Genomic DNA, 18,531 nt, shown 5'->3' with positions numbered 1-18,531 from the left:
AGGGTGACGTAAATCTGACACCTTGCCCCTGTGCAGGAAAGGAAGCCCAGATGTACCAGACCCTGAAATGTTTATTTTTCTTGTATGTGCACTGATGCTCCAGACTGGTATCTGTTTTCAACTCGAAGTGACCCTGCTGGTAAGGTTTGCAACAAGGCATGCTTTTCCTTTTCATGCTGAAGGTGTACAGGGTGCTTAAAACATTCTTGTTCTTGAAAATGATGTGCAGATCCCCTGGCCTGGGCTGAGGCTATCATCAACAGAAAATGTAGCTGGGCTTGAACCAAACTGAGGAGCAGCTGCAGTTCTGCCCATACATTTGAGTTCTGCTTAAACCCCCCATCCATAAATATACACCTACTGGAAACTTCCCTGACTGCTAAAGCAGAGTCTCCACTCACATTGCTACAGGGAGGATGAGGAAAGCAGGCTGACAGTGAACAAAATGAAAACACAGGGCTTTTCCTCCTCACTTGTTTAGTGTTGTGGTTTGCAGTGTTGGCTGTAACCGTCACAACTCTGTATTTCCAGGCCGGATAGTGTTATATTTTTTAATGCTGATTGCTGTAACCCCCACCCCACCTCCACGTCCCTACCAGTACAGTTGTGTGGGGTGTGTTCTGTGTGGGGTGGGTTCTGCGTGGGGCTAGTTCTGTGCGTGGCAGCTTGGCCCTGGGATCCGCGGTGCCGCCTTCACGCCTGGGCTGGCACATTTTTAGGGCAGGTTCCCCGAGGCAGCAATAATCCCGTCCCCCTCAGCTGCCCGCAGCCCCGCTCCTGTTGCCATGGCTCAGGATATGTGTTGCCAGGGAGAAACCCTCTCCCGCTGTCACCATGGCAACCGTCCCTCTGCCTTCCTTCTCTTCTGTTGCCACGGTGACAGCTGCCCGCTCCCCATCTCCCCACGTTACCGTGGCGACAGGGAGGATGAGCCTCGTGGAGGCTGCTGTTGCCACGGCCATGTGAACCTCTCTGTTGCTATGGCAACAATCCTGTCCCGTCCTGTTGCTGTGGCAACAGCATCCTTCTCACCTCTCTCCCCCCAAGGTACCACGAGGCAGAACCCCACTTGTGGAGGGGTTGGGGTAGAGCCCTAGGGCAGGGGTCTGGGGACAGGGGTCTTGGGATGGGGCTGAGGGAAGGGAGTGGGGCAGAAGGCTGGGGCAGAGCTGCGGTCAGGGGGCAGGGAGAGCACCTGCGGGCAGGGACCGGGGGAAAGGACAGGGCTGGGGTAGAGCCGGCCAGCAGGGGGACGGGGCTGGGGAAGGTCCCCCAGGAAGGAGGCTGGGGAAGGCTTTAGCGGCCATCCGGTACCTGAAAGGGGCTACAAGAAAGATGGGGAGGAACAGTTCACCAAGGCTTGTAGTGATAGGATGAGGGGCAATAGGTATAAGCTGGAGAGGGGTAGATTGAGGCTAGACATAAGGAAGAATTTCTTCACTATGAGAGTGGTGAAGCCCTGGCCCAGATTGCTCAGGGAAGCAGTGGCTGCCCCATCGCTGGAGGTCTTCAAGGCCAGGCTGGATGGGGCTGATCCAGTGGGAGGTGTCCCTGCCCATAGCAGGAGTGGGACTGCTTGGGCTCTAAGGTCCCTTCCAACTCAAATTGTTCTATGGTTCTATGATTCTATGATTTTATGGGCCGGGTCAGAGGCCGGGGTGGGGCAGAGCCGCGGGGCGGAGGCGGGCGCCGCTGGGAGCCCCCGGGCCGGTCCCGCCCCGCCATGGCCGCCGCGCTCCGCCGGACGCCGCCGCCGCTAGTGGTGATCCTGGGCGCCACCGGCACCGGGAAATCCGCGCTGGCGCTGCAGCTCGGGCGGCGCCTCGGCGGGGAGATCGTCAGCGCCGATGCCATGCAGGTACGGGGACCGTGAGGGCGGCCGGGAGCCGGGGCCGAGGCCGAGGGATCCGGTAACGCTGGGGCAGGCCCGGGGACGCAGTAACGCCAGGCTCGGGCATCCGGTGGGGCAGGCCGAGGCGACCGGGTAACACCAGTCCCCGCACAGGCGCTGCCCCGGTGCCTGGGGCCCGGTTGCCCCCGGCTGGTGTTGCCAGCAAAGCGAGGCCGTACCGGCAGGACGCTGGAGGTGGTGGTTCCTGCTGCCCGGACGTCGCTGCCCTCGGCCCCGGTGCCCGTGGCTGCACGGGACGTGTCGGGTGCTCCCCGGGACGTGTCGGGTGCTCGGGCAGATTCGGCAGGGCCGAGGAACCGGCCCTGGCTTTGCGTTCGGCTCCGAGTGCTTGGCCGCAGCCCCGCTGACCACCACAGGGATTTTGGTATTGTTCAGCAAAATGTTTTCTTTTCTAACCAATGCTTTCGCTGTTTTCTTTCCTAACACCTAAACTTTCTGTGAGAAACATACATTCACTGGTAAAATATTGGAAAGGACAAAGTCTTCAAAGCAAAGGCAATAATATTTTTATTTTACAATTCAGCACAGAATTGGATGCCCTTCTGAAAAAGGCATTCCATCTTAGAAAAGCAGTGGGTATATATACTAGTTTTAGACAAAGAACCGTGTAAATTTTTTTTTTTTTCCCGTTATCCAGCCATCTGGAGTCTGGAGGCTCCCTTTAGGTTATCTCCTGACCTTATAAGGAGTATATTTTGACCAGTTATATCTTACAAGACAACTAAACATATGGATAAATTCTCGCAGCCTTATATACAGGTTCTCTCTTGACCTAAAATAGCTACATGTTACGAGACAGATTTATATGACAAGATAGTTAAACATACAAACCGGCTGCAGCAAAACTTATCAATTAATTCTCACATTTCAATGAAGTTTAATGTTTAATATATTTACTATGCTTTCTAAAAAGGTGTTTTCTGCCAACAAGGCCCTTTGCCCTTCGTGCTGCCCAGAGATCACCTCTCACTGTCCTGCAGCAACCTCTGCTGTCCTGCTCCAGGCTGCTGATGCCGGTCACTGCTTGTATCGTAGAGAACTAAGTTTAAAAACTCTGTCTCCTGAATTTGGAGCAAGGAATCAGAAAGCTTCTGCCTTATGGAATGTGTTCCTTAAGCTCTTGGTAAAGGAGCATTTGAGGTCTGAGCTGAACTGACCAAGTCCTGCAGGGGAGGTGAGACACAGAGGCTTTGTCCCATGCTGCCTGGCTGTGGGGTCGCTGCCCAGCCATTGTGAACCACCAGGTATGACTGGTGTTGCGAGCCTGTAATGTGTGCTCCCTGATGAAGGGCTGGCACATCCATCTGGCTCTCCTTGAGTCTGGGACTGCCAGCTGGCTGGTGTTTCCAAGAATTACTCTGCTCTAGCATCCACTCAGAAATGTCTCTGAGCAGAGCTTGACTAGTTCTGACCTTCTTGACACAAACAAGCTCCAGAGCGTTTGTTGGATTATTTGTGCCCATTTGTGTGCTGTGATTGCTGAGGTTCTCAGCTGGCCATTGTGGTGACTGTCAGCCCAGCATACCACAGGCTTTAACATGAGGGAGGAGGCTGTTGACTTGAGCAATGCGGTGGACACTGGGATCTGGCTGCATCCTGAGCTCTGCAGACATGGCTGGAGCCGACTGGCGTGCTGTGGGCTCACATTTCATGCTGGTGGGTGTTTTGAAGTTTGCATTTTGTGCTCTGGTTGTTTCAGGACTGAGTATGGGAATGCAGGCACGGGAAGGGCTCTGGCTGCAGGCACCCAATGGCATCTGGGCTGGAGTGGCTCTTGTCCTCCTTTCCTTTTAATCTCATTCTAGCGTGACAGCAGAGTGAGAGCCCAGCAGCTCTGCTACTTTTATCCCGTAATGCAGCATGCTTTCTCCGTGGTCTCTCAGGGCTGCGAGGCAGGGAGCCCAGCCTCTCCGCGCCCCAGCTGCCTGAAGGCACAGCCTCAAGCCGCCTGCCTCCACGCCTCCCCCACTGCGCTCCACTAACCCCCGTGCCCTGCTTTGGCAGCCGCAGCCAGCCAACTAGGTCTGCTTTCTTCCTGGCTTTGTTCCCGTGGAATATTTTCTCCACACTGCATATCCCTCTGCCACGCAGAGCTGGCTCCGGTGTTCTTGCCAAAGAGTGGCTGCATTTTAAAAATCCCATTGCTCGTTTTTGACTGACAGCTGCCAGCAACAGCGTCACCCTTAGCCCCCTCTGTCCATTCATTGTGCAGGCTTCGTGGAGCTCTGACAAATGCTGGCAGTGTTTCAGGCAGCTGCTGGGGCTGGAGCCAGGCTTGGAAAGAGAGCCTTGAACCCACCTGTCCTTACACACAGGCACCCCTCAATCTCCATCGTGCTGTGTGTTGTGGCCAAATTACAGTTGGTGCTGCCTGCATGGAGCTTGGGAGCTTTGGTTAATCTGATGGCCTCTTAATCTTTCTTTTTGTCTTTCTATTCCCATTTGTCATCCCAGCAAGGTTCCTTTAGGAGCAAGTCATTAGTTGTGAAGGCCAGGTGGGGTGCAGCCAGTTGCTCTTCTTCATTCCTGATGGAGCAGTGGGTGCGAAGCAATCCTGGTGCCAGCTCACTTGCTGGAGGGCCCTATCTGCTCCTGATCTCATTCTCCTGTCTATATTTTGTATTTCGAAGTAGCAATGCAGTCCTTCCCCAGAGGCTGTTGTAGGCACACTGGCTATGTTGGTCAGTGTGTCAAGCCCGGACATCCTAAGAGGCCTTCCTGACATCTCATGGCAGTGGTCAGAGAGGGGAGTGCGTTGTGCTCTCCTTGCGCCCTAGTTTGGTTTGGGTCCTCCATGTCCACCTCTGGCTGGGAGACCCCTTGGTCCCTGTGAAGTCTTTGCACTCTTCCTGGCTTTTGGTGGCTGGGATGTGAATGAGGTCCCTGTGCTGCACAGCCATCATGTCACCGTCAATGCTGTGCTTCTTGCACTCGGGGCAAAGGCAGGGCCTTTCCCTCTTTGGCGACAAAGGGACAGAGTTTGGGATTGTGCATGCACTGATGGCAGAGCAAGGGTTTGAGAGAGCCTATCCATCCCGGCCCATGGGCTAAGGATCCTTATGGGCACTGTTTCCTGAGGACAGTCAGTGTTTGTGTCTCCTGCCTTGGTTTCCCCACTCATTAAAAGTGGAGCTGGCGCTGACCTTCCAGCACAGTGAGGTGAGGTGTGGGGCTGAGTGGCTGCTTTTCAGCGCAACGGTGGGAGGGTGCTCTCAAGGCTGAGCACCTTCAGTCTCCTGCATGTCCCTGCTGTCTCGTACCCGCTGTCTCGAGGGCTGCAGCTCTAGGCTGCTGCTAATCTGTTTTGGGGCCTTAGAAATCGACAAAGGCTGATCTGAGCCGCTTGCTGAAAATAGAAACGTCTGGGTGCGAGGCCCTGCCGACAGCTGGTGGAAACCTTCTCTGGCTCCACTGCATGTGTGTAAAAGGCTGCCTTTGTTTCCTGCCAGCCCACACACTGACACCGCATTCCTCCTCCTCCTGTTGCCAGATATTCAGGGGGGCTCTTGGTGTTTAATCTCTGGAAGAACCTTGGGGGATTGGAGCCTGAACCGATAATCCCAGCTTTGCCTGCTCAGGGCTCTGGGAGCTCCTGGCTGCCTCCGAGCTTCCCCATCAGCCTCTGTATTGACTGTGATTTCAGGCAGACGAGTGGGAGTTGGAGGGCTGGACTGGCCCTTGTAGGGGTAGAGAAGGCACCGAGTCAGAGCTCGCCCAATTCAAAGAGTTTGGGTGCTGACTGAGACCTGTGTCAAATGGTGCCGCGCAGCCCAGGGCCAGGGAATGGGAGAAGATCAGTAGGCTGCAGCCTGCCGGGACATGCTGGCAGTGAGCTGCCTCTTGGGCCTGTCCTGGAGCCAGCTCAGGTTCTGCAGGGCAGAGAGGAAGAGTGTTTGGTTGCCCTCGTGCTCCTACATCGCTTCTGCCCCCAGGTGAACCTCTCTCCACTGAGGGACCAGGAGCAGGGTCTGGCCCTCGTCCTGGAAGCAGCAAGTGCAGGAGTTAAGCGTGACGGGGAGTGTCTGTTGGGCTGCAGCCAGTTCAGCCACCCCAGCAGTGGTTCAGCCACCCCAGCAGCTCACGTAACTGCTCTGGGCAGGATCGGGCTTCCCTGCTCCACTAACCTCAGGTCATCCCTTGCTGCCGCTCTGTGTCTTCTGCGCGTGGGTCACCTCTGTGTCACCTTGTCCTTCTGTCTGGGACCAGAGGAGACCGTGGGTGGAGGCTGTGCTGCAGCCGGAGGCTTGGCAGCTTCTCTGAGGGGATTAAAGGGAAATTTGTTTCTGGAAGGCTGGCCCTCTGGCTGGGATGGTTTCTGGGTGATGGCAGTGGAAATGACTACAGCCATTTTCAGTCTCTTCTCCCATCAGGCCAGTTTATCCCAAGCTTGGGAGACTGCTCCAAGTGGGGAGGTGCTGAAAGCTAAACACATCCTCCCTGCGACCACAGCTCGAAGCAGAGCCCTAGCCACCACCTGACATGAAGGGTGCTTGGACCCTGGCATGGGCTGGACAGAAAGGTTTTATGTGTCCCACTGTGGCCATGCGCCTGCTGCCAGCACCCTCGGGGTGCAGGTCCCATCTGTGACCCCTGCAGAGCCTTGCAGCACCCAGGGGCACTGCTCCGAGCATGGGGGCACCTTGTGCCAAGGAGGACTGTGTTTGCATGCTGTGGGGAGCAGGGTGAGGAGCCTTCCTCCCTTCTCCTGGGTGGAAGATGCTCTCGTCTGAAAGGGCTGTGCTCAGGGACCCAGCCGGGCCCCCTGAAGGATGGAACGTGGCTCTGGTACTTGCACTGCCTGGGTCTGCAAGCTGGGCTGTGGCTGTTGCTTTATGCAGCCTAGAGGGTGGATTTGGGCTGTGGTTTGTATGCGTGCTGCTGGGATCTCATGTTGCCTTGGCTCTTTACTAAGAATGCTCCCAAGGGGCTGGTTTGGGTGGCTCTTCTTTCTGCTTTGCTTTTGCTCTCTAGCTGAGGACCAGCATCTTTCCAAGGCTGTATATCCTAAACTTGAGGTGGAAGACATACCTTGAAGCACTGAGATGCTGCTGGTTCTCCTCACCAGTGTCTCCTGGTACTGTGGTGCAGGATAGTGCCTCCTTTTTCCTCTCTGTGCCTGACCAGCTCAGTGAGAGCCGGAAGCAGGCGGAACACCAGGTGTTCAAGCCGTGCATGAGCCAAAAGCATTTGTGTGTTTACGAGTCTCCATATTGCATCCAGAGAGATGTTTGTGTGTTATGAGAAGCGGTGCTGTGCCCAAGACGGATGTGTGGAGAGAGGCATGCCTGAGCTTTCAGCTGCAAGCTCCTGCACCTTGGAGACAGCCACCTTTGTTTTTTTGGAGCTCTGTGCATCAGGCTTGGTTGGTTACGCTGACCGGGCTCTGACACTGTTCTCTGATCCTGTCCGTCCTGAACTGCAGGGTTATATCAGACCAGGAAAGCAGTCGTGAGCGGTTGGACTCACGGTTCATCTCCTGTGTGCAGGAACAAGCACCAGAGAGGCAGTTTGGCTCTGGTAGGAGCAGGCGTTGGCAAGATCCATGCTGTCTTGTCTGAACAGGGCATGCGTGGGCAGTGGCTGTGTGTGGGAAAGTACTGGTGGGGGTTTCATGGGACACAGAGGTGAATGATGGATTATTCTCTTCTCTTCTTCAGGTGTACAAGGGCTTGGACATCATCACGAACAAGGTTTCTCCCCAGGAGCAGCGTCTGTGCAGACACCACATGATCAGCTTTGTGGATCCCCTGGTCTCTAACTACACAGTGGTGGACTTCAGAGACAAAGCTGTGGCTCTGATATCCTTTCAGGCTGCAGCCTGGCTGGCTGGGCAGATACAGACTTCCCTACTCTGCAGCCAGGCTTGCAAGAGAGATCAGTGTCTGCATCAGCGTTGGGCTGCCCGCGTTCCAGCGGACTCTGGTTTTCAGAGAGTGCTCTGGGCAAGGGGTGGTTGGAGCTTCATTTTCCCAGCTAATGCTCAGGGCAGCCTCACCTCAGGGCTGGCTGGGGAAGGTCTCTGTGGTGCTGACCTGGGTATTGCCCTCCCTGGCAGCCCTTGGGTGTCCCCGAGTTTGGTGGTAGCTGGCAGAGGTAGCAGAGAGTAGTGAGCTATGAGGGACCACCTGTAACCCTGACCAGCAGCCTCAGTGCCTCCTTGGGGTTGGGAGAGGAGTCTGGGTGCTCTGCGCAGCTCTCCCTCACTGCTGAGCATCTCTGCTTATGCTTCCTGACTGTTGCACATTGAAGATATCTTTGCCCGAGACAAGATCCCAATTGTTGTGGGAGGAACCAACTACTATATCGAGTCCCTGCTCTGGAAGGTCCTTATTGACACCAAGGTAAGGTTCAGAGCAGGCTTCCGGCAACCTGGCATGGTGTTCCCCATGCTAGAGTGGGTCAAGACGAACCCAAAGCCTCTTATTCACCCCTGGGTTTGGTGTTCATCTTGCTTTTGCTGGCCTGCAAGTGGATGAGTGGGTTGACTCAGGGCTGCCTTGTTCCCCACAGGAGAAGGCTGGTAAGGCTCCTGGCTCGGTCACTGACAGGAAAGTGGAGCTGGAACAGCTGGACAGTGTACAGCTCCATCGCTGTCTGAGCCAGGTGGACCCAGAGATGGCAGCCAAGCTACACCCCCATGACAAGCGCAAAGTGGCCAGGTGAGCTTGGCGTACCGGGGCCAGGGGCTGCCAGGGATAGCACCCCTTCCTGAGGGAATGGTGAGCCTGAGAACATGGCAAGATGGGCTCTCCCATCCCAGATGGGTGCTCGTAGCCTCTTAGCAAGGTGCCTGAAGACCGTGGAGCACTGGTGTTGGGAGCAGTCTGGGATCTGAGATGTTTGGCCATGCAACCCCCAGCCTTTGGGGTCCAGGACAGCACGGTGCTCCCAGCTGGTGTGCACCAGGGCTGCCTCTGCTGCGGTGCCCGAACGGCAGGGTTTATCTGGAGCTATTTAAAGAACGAGCTGTCGTGCCTGCTCAGTAACATACCTGTGCTCTGTGGGAACAGCAGGGCAGCAAGACCAGACTTGCCGCTTTGGCGAGCCTATCCCAGCTGAGCCCTGGCCCGGGGGAGCAGAATGCCGCCCACCCTATTCGCACGGTGTAGAGGGATGGAGGGTTGGGCAGCCTGTGTATCTTCTTCCACCCGGGCTGGGCTGGGCTGAAAGGAGTAATGCTTTGCAGCCTTCTCCAGCATCAGCAAGGCTGGCCCCTTCCCCACAGCCCTGTGTGCCTGGAAAGGGAAGGTCTGGAGCCAGAACCCCATCCCCTGCAGGGCTTGTCTTGGTGCCAGGCAGGAGTAGGTGGTTGTGCTCTGGGCTCCCTAGGTGCCATCGCTGGGCTCTGCGCTGCAGCCCCAGGACCTGAGTGTGCTTGGGAGGCTGGGCATGGGATGGGATGGAAACCTGCCCTCCCCCAACATGAGAGGGTTGGATTGCAGGAGTGTCTGTGGTTCCCTTTGCTGGAGCCCCTAAGGCAGCTGGGGAAATGGAAATGCTCCTCCTCACCCAGCCTCTGAGCTCTGTCTGTCTGTGCTTACAGGAGCCTCCAAGTGTTTGAAGAGACAGGGATCCCTCACAGTGAAATCTTACGCCAGCAGCAGGAGGAAGAAGGTGGGGGACCCCTGGGGGGGCCCCTGAAGTACCCACATTCCTGCATCCTGTGGCTCCATGCAGACCAGGCAGGTGAGTGGGCTTTGCACAGCTTCTGGCTGGCTGAGCATGGTGATGCATGATTAGGGCTGATTCCCTGGTCCCTCCCCAGCCTCCTCCCTGAACACGGCTGCAATTCCTTTGGCATCAGTGGGCATGAGAGGGGACTCGCTCCCTTTGCCTGCTAGGCTCTGCCTTCCTCAGGTGACTCGGGAGGCTGGCAGTGCCACAGCATGTCCTAGTGTGTTGTCCAGCTGTGGGCCTCTTGAGGGCACAGCTCATAGTGGCTGAGCATGTCCTGCTCTCCTCCTCCCAGCTCTGGACCAGCGGCTGGAGAAGCGGGTGGATGACATGCTGGCTGCAGGACTGCTGGAGGAGCTGCGGGACTTCCACCAGCGCTACAACCGAGAGAAGGTGGCTGAGAACCGGTGGGTGAGAAGCCAGCTCACTTTCTGCTCCCAGTCCAGCCTACCAGACTCATGCGGGGCCCGGATGTATCCCTGCTCCCAGCTCTTTCCCAGCACTACCTGCTCCTGTGGCAGGGCCAGCAGATGGGATGAGTGCCTGCCTCTGCAGAGAGGTCTGCGGCAGCCGGATCCTCCAGCACTCCCTGCCCTTCTCTGCCAGAGCCTGCAGAGCAGCGCTGGTCACACAGTACAGTCTCTGTGGGTCTCAGCATTGAATTGATTTTGCCTGGGCTGTACCTGCCAAGTGGGGATGTTTCCCCTCAGTAAAAACTGCTTGGTGCTGCCTCAGCATTCTCCCAGCAAAGCTGATGTAAGCTGTCGCTGAGGGCACTGCTCTGTGCTCCTGTGTGTGCCTGGCTTGGCTAGTGTCACCTCAGCTGTAATGAGGAAGGTTGAGGTCTCCCGCTGTTCTGAAGGAGACCATCTTAACCCCTGCCTCTTGCCTTTTTCTTCAGGCAGGATTACCAGCATGGCATCTTCCAGTCCATTGGCTTCAAGGAGTTCCACGAGTACCTCATCAGTGAGGGGAATTGTTCGCCTGAGACCAGTGCCCTGCTGCTGGAAAAAGGTGGGAGAAACACCCTGCATGCCCTACATCCCTCAGCCCCACACAGTTCTATGGGCCACTTCCTGATGGTCTGAACCAAGCTCAAACCTAGGGCAGGTCTTGTTGGAATTGAGCTGCACCTTTCTCTGTGCATTTTCCACTTCTGCCAGCCCAGGAGGGCAGGGACTCCTTTTTCCATGCTTGGAGAGCATCTCTGAGCACATCCAGAGCAATTCCTCCCTCCCTTCCCTAGGCCGTCTTGCAAGATGTGACTTGTGATCTGGAGGTGGTCCTCTGGTGGCTTGGGTGATGGGATCTCAGCTAGGATGTGAACAGAGCTGTGGGGGACAGAGCTAGGAAGAAGGAATGAAGCAGGATTCAGTGTGTGGTTCAGAAGCAGAATGGTGGGAAGGGATCTGGGGATCTAGCACATCACAGCATGAGGCAATAATGATGCACTCTTCAGCATGTTTCTGGACCGATGTGCTCCTGTTAGAAGAAAGAGCTGCTCTAATTCTTGGCACAGTGGAGATCCCAGGTGGAATTAGTCTGTATCAAGGAAGGTTCAGTGCAAAGCAGAGGTGGAGGCTGGGGAAACCAGAGAAAAAGAGTCTTGAAAACAGTCTGGTGCAGTAGGGGCTTGTTGTGTCTGCTCAGGAGACAATAGGATAGGCCTGGTACTAAATATTGACAGGCTGTACAGTGATAAACTGTCCTCTGGGGCCACCATGGGTAGGACAAGGAGTCCTGGGCAGAGAAACATTCGTTAAGGTGTTATGAGAGCAGTGCAGCCTCTGGACAGATTGTTTGACCTGCTAAAAGCCTTGGGGTGGAGGTTTTGGTCTCTCTCTGTGCAGTGCTTTTTCCAGGGCATTTGGGACACCCTGCCCAGCCCTTCTGCGCTGCTGCTGCCCTTACATTGTTTGGCAGGGCCTGGCTGCTTCGCTGTAGTGACCATTTCTCACTGGTGATCTCCAGACTGACAGTAGAAATACTTCTCTTCAGCGAGCATGGTACTAACTTTTCTCTTGTGTGATATGCCCCCACTGTAGCCGACAGCCTCTTCTCACTCTGCTCTGAGCTCGGGTTGCAGTGTTGCTCTGACCTTTGGTTTTTTTTTTTTAATCCTTTTGTTTCAAAGGGATCCAGGCCCTGAAACAAGTGACCAAGAGATATGCCCGGAGGCAGAACAAATGGGTCCGAAACCGCTTCCTGAAACGTAAGTTCTCTATTCCTACCCTGCCGCACCATCCTTGCTCTCGCATCTCTTCCCATCTCTCCTCAGCCCATCCGCTGCTCCCAGCTCAGGAGAGGAGAGTGGTGGCTGCTTTGCTTTGGAGTAGCAGTGTTGGGGTGAATATGAGTCTGGCAGAGGTCAGGTGATCCTGCCTGGATTCCTCCTGCTCTCCCAGGCCGCCCTGGCTCTGCAGATGTCTGCTGCCAGTCAGATCCCTCTGGGAGTGAGTGTACCAATTCACCTACGAGGCTCTGCCCCAATTCCTTCCCACATATTTGGGTTGCAGAGCAGCCGCTCAGCTCTTCTGACACAGCCTTTCTGTCCTGACACTTGGCAAGCCAGCTCCTTGTCACTGCTCCCCCTGCACCCCAGGCTGTCTGTGAAAGGAAGATCTTCCCCTCCCAACAGAAGTGCCGCCAGGATGGCTAGTGCTCCTGTGGAACAAAGCGAGCAAAGGCTCAGCACTGTGCCAGGCAGCAGTAGGGGACGATAGCGACAGTGTTCCTGCAGCCTGGCTCCCGAGGGGCTTGTGGAGGAGGTGCCCAGCACGGCCCCTCTCCCCATGCACCCACACAAGGCAGAAAGCCCAGTTGACAGCTGCCCTCCTGATTAGGAGCAGAAGCCCATTGGCTGCTCTTAGCCCGGTCTGTGCTCACCACAGTGGCAGGGAGCCAGCAGGACTTCCCCGTCCCAGCAGCAGCCTTGGAGCAGGGCCAGCAGTGGCAGCTGGGAGCCGTGCACTTGTTGAAAGGTGCTTGGTAGGGGCAAAACAACAAAAGAAAAAAGGCAGGAGAAACTTGAATCAAAAGGCGGGCTTTGAACGAGGTGCAAGAGCGTTCCTGGAGCCATGTGCTCAGTGGCTGAGGCTCACCTTTCTGGTGGCAGGTGTCCTTCAGACTAGCCCAGTTGGGAGCTTGTTTGTGGTTATAGCAATAAAAAGCAGCACCTGTTGGAGGCTGGCACACAGCAGCCTTTGATGGCTTTGTCCAAGTGGGGCTGTGCACCCGGTGTCCGCAGGCAGGTGATACATAGCAGGGCAGTGACGCTTCCTGAGGGAGAGGGTGCTCTCTGATGGCAGCTGGGCCGCAGCGAGCAGTGTTTGCTGTTACGATGGGCTGTTGGTGTGCTTGGACCGCATAATACTGTCCCAAAGGCAGACGATGAAGGTGCTTGCTTGAGGCCTTAGGTGTTCTTGCTGTTTGCTGAGGTTTCTACTTTTGGCTCTGGAAAGGCTGGTGCCGTTTGCTTCTGGCTGCTGAGGGACATCTAGATAGGAAAGAGCAGATCCCCTGGTCACAGCACAGACCCATGGCTGTTAGGGTGCAGGGGGGTCGTGGTGGTGACCTGCCTTTCCATGTCTCTGTAGGTCCTGGGCCCAACGTGCCCCCCGTGTATGGCTTGGAGGTGTCTGATCTCTTGCGGTGGGAGGAGGATGTGCTGAAGCCAGCTCTGGAAATTGTGGAGAGCTTCATCCAGGTACTGAGTAACTGGAGTGAACACAAGCTGTGACTGAGAAGCCAACTTCTCAGCCATCTCCAGGCCCTGTAACATGGCGCTTAGTCCCTCTCATGAGCAGGGCTGTCTGCGTACATGTCCAGCCTTGGGCTTTCCTTGTAGTGGCAGAGAGTTGTGGTCTAAGCTCAAAATTTCTCCAGATGCCCCGTACTCTGCCTGTCCGGCATGGTAAAACTGCAGCCTCTGCCCTGCTAACCCTAATGTCTGTGTACAGCAAGTCCACATCCCAAACATTACCAAAGTGAATGCAGCCAAGCATATTTTCATCATAGAAAACAGTTTGACCCATTATTTAATCTACAGGGCCGTGAGCCTCCAGCAGAGCCTGTGAGGATGGAATATGATGTAAACGAGAACAAGCGGAGTCATCGTATGTGTGAGCTCTGCAACCGACTTATCATCGGGGACAGGGAGTGGGCAGGTAGGACCTGGAAAGGAGTGGGGGGAGCGCAGTTACGTGGGGGAAAGGAGCAAGGCAGTTCTCTGGAGCAGAGCAGCTTCCTTGGCTGTCTCTGCTTGGCTGGATGACCCTCAGCACATGATCTTGGGCTTTCCAGGGTTGTTTACAGCCCGTGTATGAAAGCAGCCATTTTGCAGGCCTGGAGGGAGTGCAGGAGCCGTGCCACAGCCACCATCTGCCAGGCTTCCCTGCATTTTCCCCCACAGCAGCCAGTAAACACTGCCACGCTCCGCCATCTCGCCAGGCGTGGCGATTGATACGCAGCATCGGAGCGATTGGATTGATACACCTCGGAGCTGTCTGCCTTTAGTTGGGATTCCAGTCCTTTGCAGCACTTCAGATACTTTGTCAAAAAGTGTAGAACAAATATATTTTTTCTAAAATTTTTTTTGTGTAAAATGAAAGTTTCTTAATGTTTTTAATAGCTCAGTTTTGCTCCAATATTTCCTATTTGTCTGGTTTTTTTTTTTTTTTTTTTAAAAAACGTGTTTCTAGCTGTAATAGGAAGGGATTTTCTGTTTTCAATAGACTTTAAAAGAGCTCAGCTGGAACCAGATTAACTCAGTGAATTTATCTGTCCTGTGAGGCTCATGCTGAGAACTAGAAGCAAAAAGTAGTGGAGAAACTAGCTGCAGAAATGGAACTGGTACATCTCCATGTGTTGCCCACATGCAGTATATGCAGACACGATGCAAAGATAAATTTCCCAGGTCATCAGATCTGAAAGAGTTGCTTATTCCAATTGAGCAGGGAACTGTTGAAAGCAAAGATGGAAGTTTGCTCGGGATAGGAAGCTCGTGGTGAGATCAGTTTGTAAGTGTAATTGTTATTTTAGCCTGTCTCAGCTTGGAGGTACTTTGAAAGAGCTGTTACTTTTCCAGAATGAGAGGACTCTGAAAACTGTCAGGGTTTGAGCCGTCCACAGGTCCAGCAAGTTCTGTGACCCGGTGGGAGCTCCTCAAAATCACAGAATCACGGAGTGGTTTGGGCTGGAAGGGACCTTAAAGCCCACCCAGTTCCAACCCCCTGCCATGGGCAAGGACACCTCCCACTGGATCAGGGTCTCCAAGCCCCATCCAACCTCGCCTTGAACATCTCCAGGTATTCATCAGCCACCGCTGCTCTGGGCAACCTGGGCAAGGGCTTGCCCACCCTCACAGGAAAACTTTTCTTCCTAAGATCTCATCTCAATCTCTCCTCTTTCAGCTTAAAACCTCTTCCCCTCGTTATACCACTGCACTCCCTGATAGAGATCCCCCAGCACTGCAGCTGCAGTGATGTGTCCTCTAGGGATGTCATCCCAAGCTCTGACAAATGATGACAATACCTTTCTCTGCCACGACCAGCTGTTGTTCTCTGCACCCAGCTGAATTTGGCTCAGATCCCCATATGGTGGGAGAAAAATGGTCCAAAGCCTGCGCATTACTTGTAGCTGCAAAATGTGAAAGCTCAAAGGGAAGTGAAAGCAGTAGTGGGAGCTGGGTCGATCTGCAATCCACTCTGTTTCCTTCAGTCAGGTTACAGATAAGTTGTGGGAGCTGCTTCCTGGTACTCCTTTGGCTCTGGAAGATTTTTAGATATCATCCAATTTTACGATTTCTATGGCCTTAAGAGAGCACAGCTCCCCAAACAGCAGGAGAAGCCAGTGCTGCTTCCAGCCACTCTGCACTTTGGTGTTGCTTGCAACAAATTGTAGGAGGTGAGGCTTTCTTTCAAGCTGAGGGCAACCCTGCAGCATTGTGATAACGCAGCAGCTTTGTGTGTAATTTCATCCTTTGGCAGAAAAGGATGGCTGGAAAACACCTGAAGGCCTTGATTCAGTGAGCAGTTCCCTTGTTTAATTAAGGCCCTGCTTGAAAAGTTTGCTGCATTAATTGCTGCTCTGATCTCTTGGGAAGAGCAAAACCACTCTGCTAAGATTGTACATTGGTCTGGTTAGACAAAGTGGCTGCTGCTTAGATAATACCACTGATAAGTGAGGTTTTACTCTCCTTAACTATGTGTTTCCAAATGGAAACGTGGATCCTGCTGCCCTGTTGTGTCAGTACAAGCTGAATCCCTGGGATTACGCCTCTGTTCCCATCCAGCTCCTGCTGAAGTGCTCTTCCAGCTGGGAGCCATGCCCTGGAGTTATGCAAAAGCGTAATTGTGCTCCAGGCTCCATCCCCATCTGCACTGGAGATGTACAGGATATCTCTAGTGCTGTGGTGCAGCATCTAGGCTTACAAATGACCCTGGCAGTGCTCCATGGGTGGCGAGTATTGCCCAACCTTGCCTGTATCCTGCAATGCACTGCCTCTTGGGTAACATTTTCCTTTATCCCTTCCTCCTGGCATTGTGTCTTGGTTGGGAGCAGACTTGCTGGGAGAGTTGATTCCTAACAATCTGGAGTCTTCTGCACATCCAGAGGCATTTTTTTTCCCCTCCCAGTCCCTCCTGCAGTCAGGAGGAGGCTTGGAAGGGTTGATTCCCCTCTGGGCTCTGATAGTTTGGCCTGTAAGCGTCCTGAGACATGTCCAGGGCACAGCTTGGGACTTCACTTTTCTGTGGGAATGAATTGTGTGAGAGGATGGGAAGGAAGGATGCTCTGCACTGTGCAGGAGGGGAACATGTTGGGCGTTTCCTTCTCCAGGTTCCCCAGAGTTTAATGCTCTGCTTGCCTCTTCCTCCAGCTCACACAAGATCCAAGTCCCACCTGCATCATCTGAAGAAGAGAAGGAAGCTGGAGGCCGCCAGCTGTGCTGCAGAGACCGAGTGGGACAGTGGGGATGCAGGAAAGACCTCGGGAGAGGAGAGCAGCTTGTCTTTGCTGTAGGCCTGCATAGCAGCTGCGGAAGAGGAGCAGCCACACTGCCACCTGTACGGCGAGGAAGCGATGTAGTCCTGTGTGGCTTTGAGCTGGACGAGCAGAGTCGTTTTTTTGGGGATGAGGCAGGTGTGTCAGTAACAGCCAAAGGCCATCGGCTGCATCGGCTCCTCTTCGTGTGGCCTCATTGCGCCATGTTCCCATGCTTTCCCAGCCCTGCCTGGAAAGGGCTGGGCCCTGAGGCCAGGCTGCTGGGAGCATCCTCCCATGCCAAACAGTAATTCCTGCAAGAGGTGCAGCGTTAGCCTTGGAATGGTTGAGTGGATCCTGCTTGTGTGCGAACATGTCGTTCTCAGAGACAGAAACACCCTGCACTCCTCCGGCTTGGCCGGGAGCGCAGGTCCGGAGCCAAGGGAGCTCTTGCTGCCTTTATTGTGGAGAGGATATTTTTTTCTTTTATATGGAAATAAAGTTGCAGGATTATTGTGGGTTCCCCTCCCTGTTCACAAGTGCTGTTTTCTTGCTCTCTGTTCCCACCTGGTCCAGGTTCCCTCTCTGGGCACAGGGCAGGACATCCAGGTCTGGTTCCTTCTTCCAGTCACCTTTTCTGCAGCTCCTGCAGGAGCTGAGCATATGTCAGCAGCGCGGCGGAGGCCTATCCCTGTGCCTGTAGCAGGTGCAGGAGGAGCTGGCACCTGTTAAACAGGAACTTGGAAATGATCTCATCCAGTTTGCAACAGATGAGTCTGTCTTAGTTAAAGCTCAATTCCCGGGGGTTTACACTGTGGTTTGGCAGTGGGAACCGGCTCCACATTTGAATCTGAGCTGCTGAGCAGTGAATTTCTTGCGCCATTGTCTGCAAGGCAGTTGGTCTCCGTAGCATCATTCCTGGAAGATGTGAGTGCTGTCTGTGCCACTGCACTTCCCGGTATGCTGCTCGGAGTGAAACTGAGAGGGCCTTTTCCAGGGCATTTGGGATTCTCTTGGCAAATGGAATCAAAGCAATTCCTGCTGTGGGGTGGTAGAGCACATTTTTTCTTTCAGCAGCTTTCACTGTGTGGCAGGAGCCATCTCTTGGGGCTCAGTCTGCCAGGGGAGGCCTGCATGGGCACATCTGACAATGTGGGCTCTGGAAGTGTCTGCTCTGGTGGAGATTAGGTTAAACTTCCAGTTTATGTTCCTCAGCATTGAATTACTCCTGTAATGCTTAGTGGGGTGGCTGCCCAGAGCTGTTTGATAGGGGTGTAGGGTGGCTTGGGATCTCAGACTGAAGGGAGAATGCAGGGGAGAACTGGGAAGTTGGGTTGTGTTTTCTCTGCCGGCATTGGGCAGAGCTGGGCATCAGCTTTGAAATGCTGGGCACTGCATTGGTGTTGCTAGGTCTGTCTGCAATGCCAGCTGAACCTCTCTTGCAGCCCAGACCCACTTGCCATCTGTGCTGACTGAAGCATATGTGGCTATGGGCTCAGCCTGGTGCTGGAGCACACTGCAAAGGGGTCGTGGCCTGAAGCTCTGTTCTTGTAGCCTGGATGGACAAGATGCTGACGTGCTGAGTGTGGTCTGCTGATAGGCAGCACGAACGTGTTGAGTCATCTCCCCAGGCCAGGCTGGGATCGTCGGGGCAGCTCTGTGAATGAGGGGTGAGATTATCTGCTCTGTCTCCTGAGCACAGTCAGATGACTGCACTGTTAGAAATGGATTTAAGATCCTTAATCGGTTTAATATGAACTTTGTTATCCCCACAGATAAATGTTACTCTGCTTCCACAATAGCTGCTGGTCTGCCTGTCCTGTTCATGAGCCTGCTCCTAACGGGATATTGGGCAGGGTCTCACCCTGCCCTGTGTGGCCTGCTGCAATGCCTTGGTTTAAGGGTGGCAGCTCCCATGTGTCCCAGGAGAATGGGGCTCTGGCACACTGGCTTGTTCATGCTGT

General features: G+C 54.5%; 1 protein-coding gene across 4 annotated transcripts; it reads left to right on the top strand.

Moving 5' to 3' along the window:
• Nucleotides 1-1,596: 1,596 nt before the first annotated feature.
• On the top strand, nucleotides 1,597-17,055 carry TRIT1 (tRNA isopentenyltransferase 1). 4 transcript variants are annotated; one of them, XR_008453335.1, is made up of 12 exons: nucleotides 1,607-1,858; nucleotides 7,570-7,712; nucleotides 8,157-8,253; nucleotides 8,423-8,571; nucleotides 9,456-9,598; nucleotides 9,882-9,993; nucleotides 10,488-10,600; nucleotides 11,721-11,798; nucleotides 13,183-13,292; nucleotides 13,635-13,752; nucleotides 14,673-14,892; nucleotides 16,464-16,593. XR_008453335.1 is itself a non-coding variant. In XM_054086595.1 (11 exons), the coding sequence occupies exons 1-11, from the start codon at nucleotides 1,637-1,639 to the stop codon at nucleotides 13,909-13,911; spliced, it is 1,308 nt and encodes a 435-aa protein (XP_053942570.1). In that variant the 5' UTR covers nucleotides 1,605-1,636; the 3' UTR covers nucleotides 13,912-14,666. The 4 variants fall into 4 exon arrangements, 3 of the variants coding, with proteins under 3 accessions (XP_053942571.1, XP_053942570.1, XP_053942569.1); XM_054086595.1 differs by lacking the exons at nucleotides 14,673-14,892; nucleotides 16,464-16,593 and adding an exon at nucleotides 13,889-14,666 and having other exon boundaries at nucleotides 1,605-1,858; XM_054086594.1 differs by lacking the exon at nucleotides 14,673-14,892 and having other exon boundaries at nucleotides 1,619-1,858; nucleotides 16,464-17,048.
• The last annotated feature ends 1,476 nt before the right edge of the window (nucleotides 17,056-18,531 follow it).

This window comes from Cuculus canorus, chromosome 22 (assembly GCF_017976375.1).
Source record: "Cuculus canorus isolate bCucCan1 chromosome 22, bCucCan1.pri, whole genome shotgun sequence".
Classification (NCBI taxonomy): domain Eukaryota; kingdom Metazoa; phylum Chordata; class Aves; order Cuculiformes; family Cuculidae; genus Cuculus; species Cuculus canorus.
This window is presented reverse-complemented; position numbering and strand designations above follow the sequence as displayed.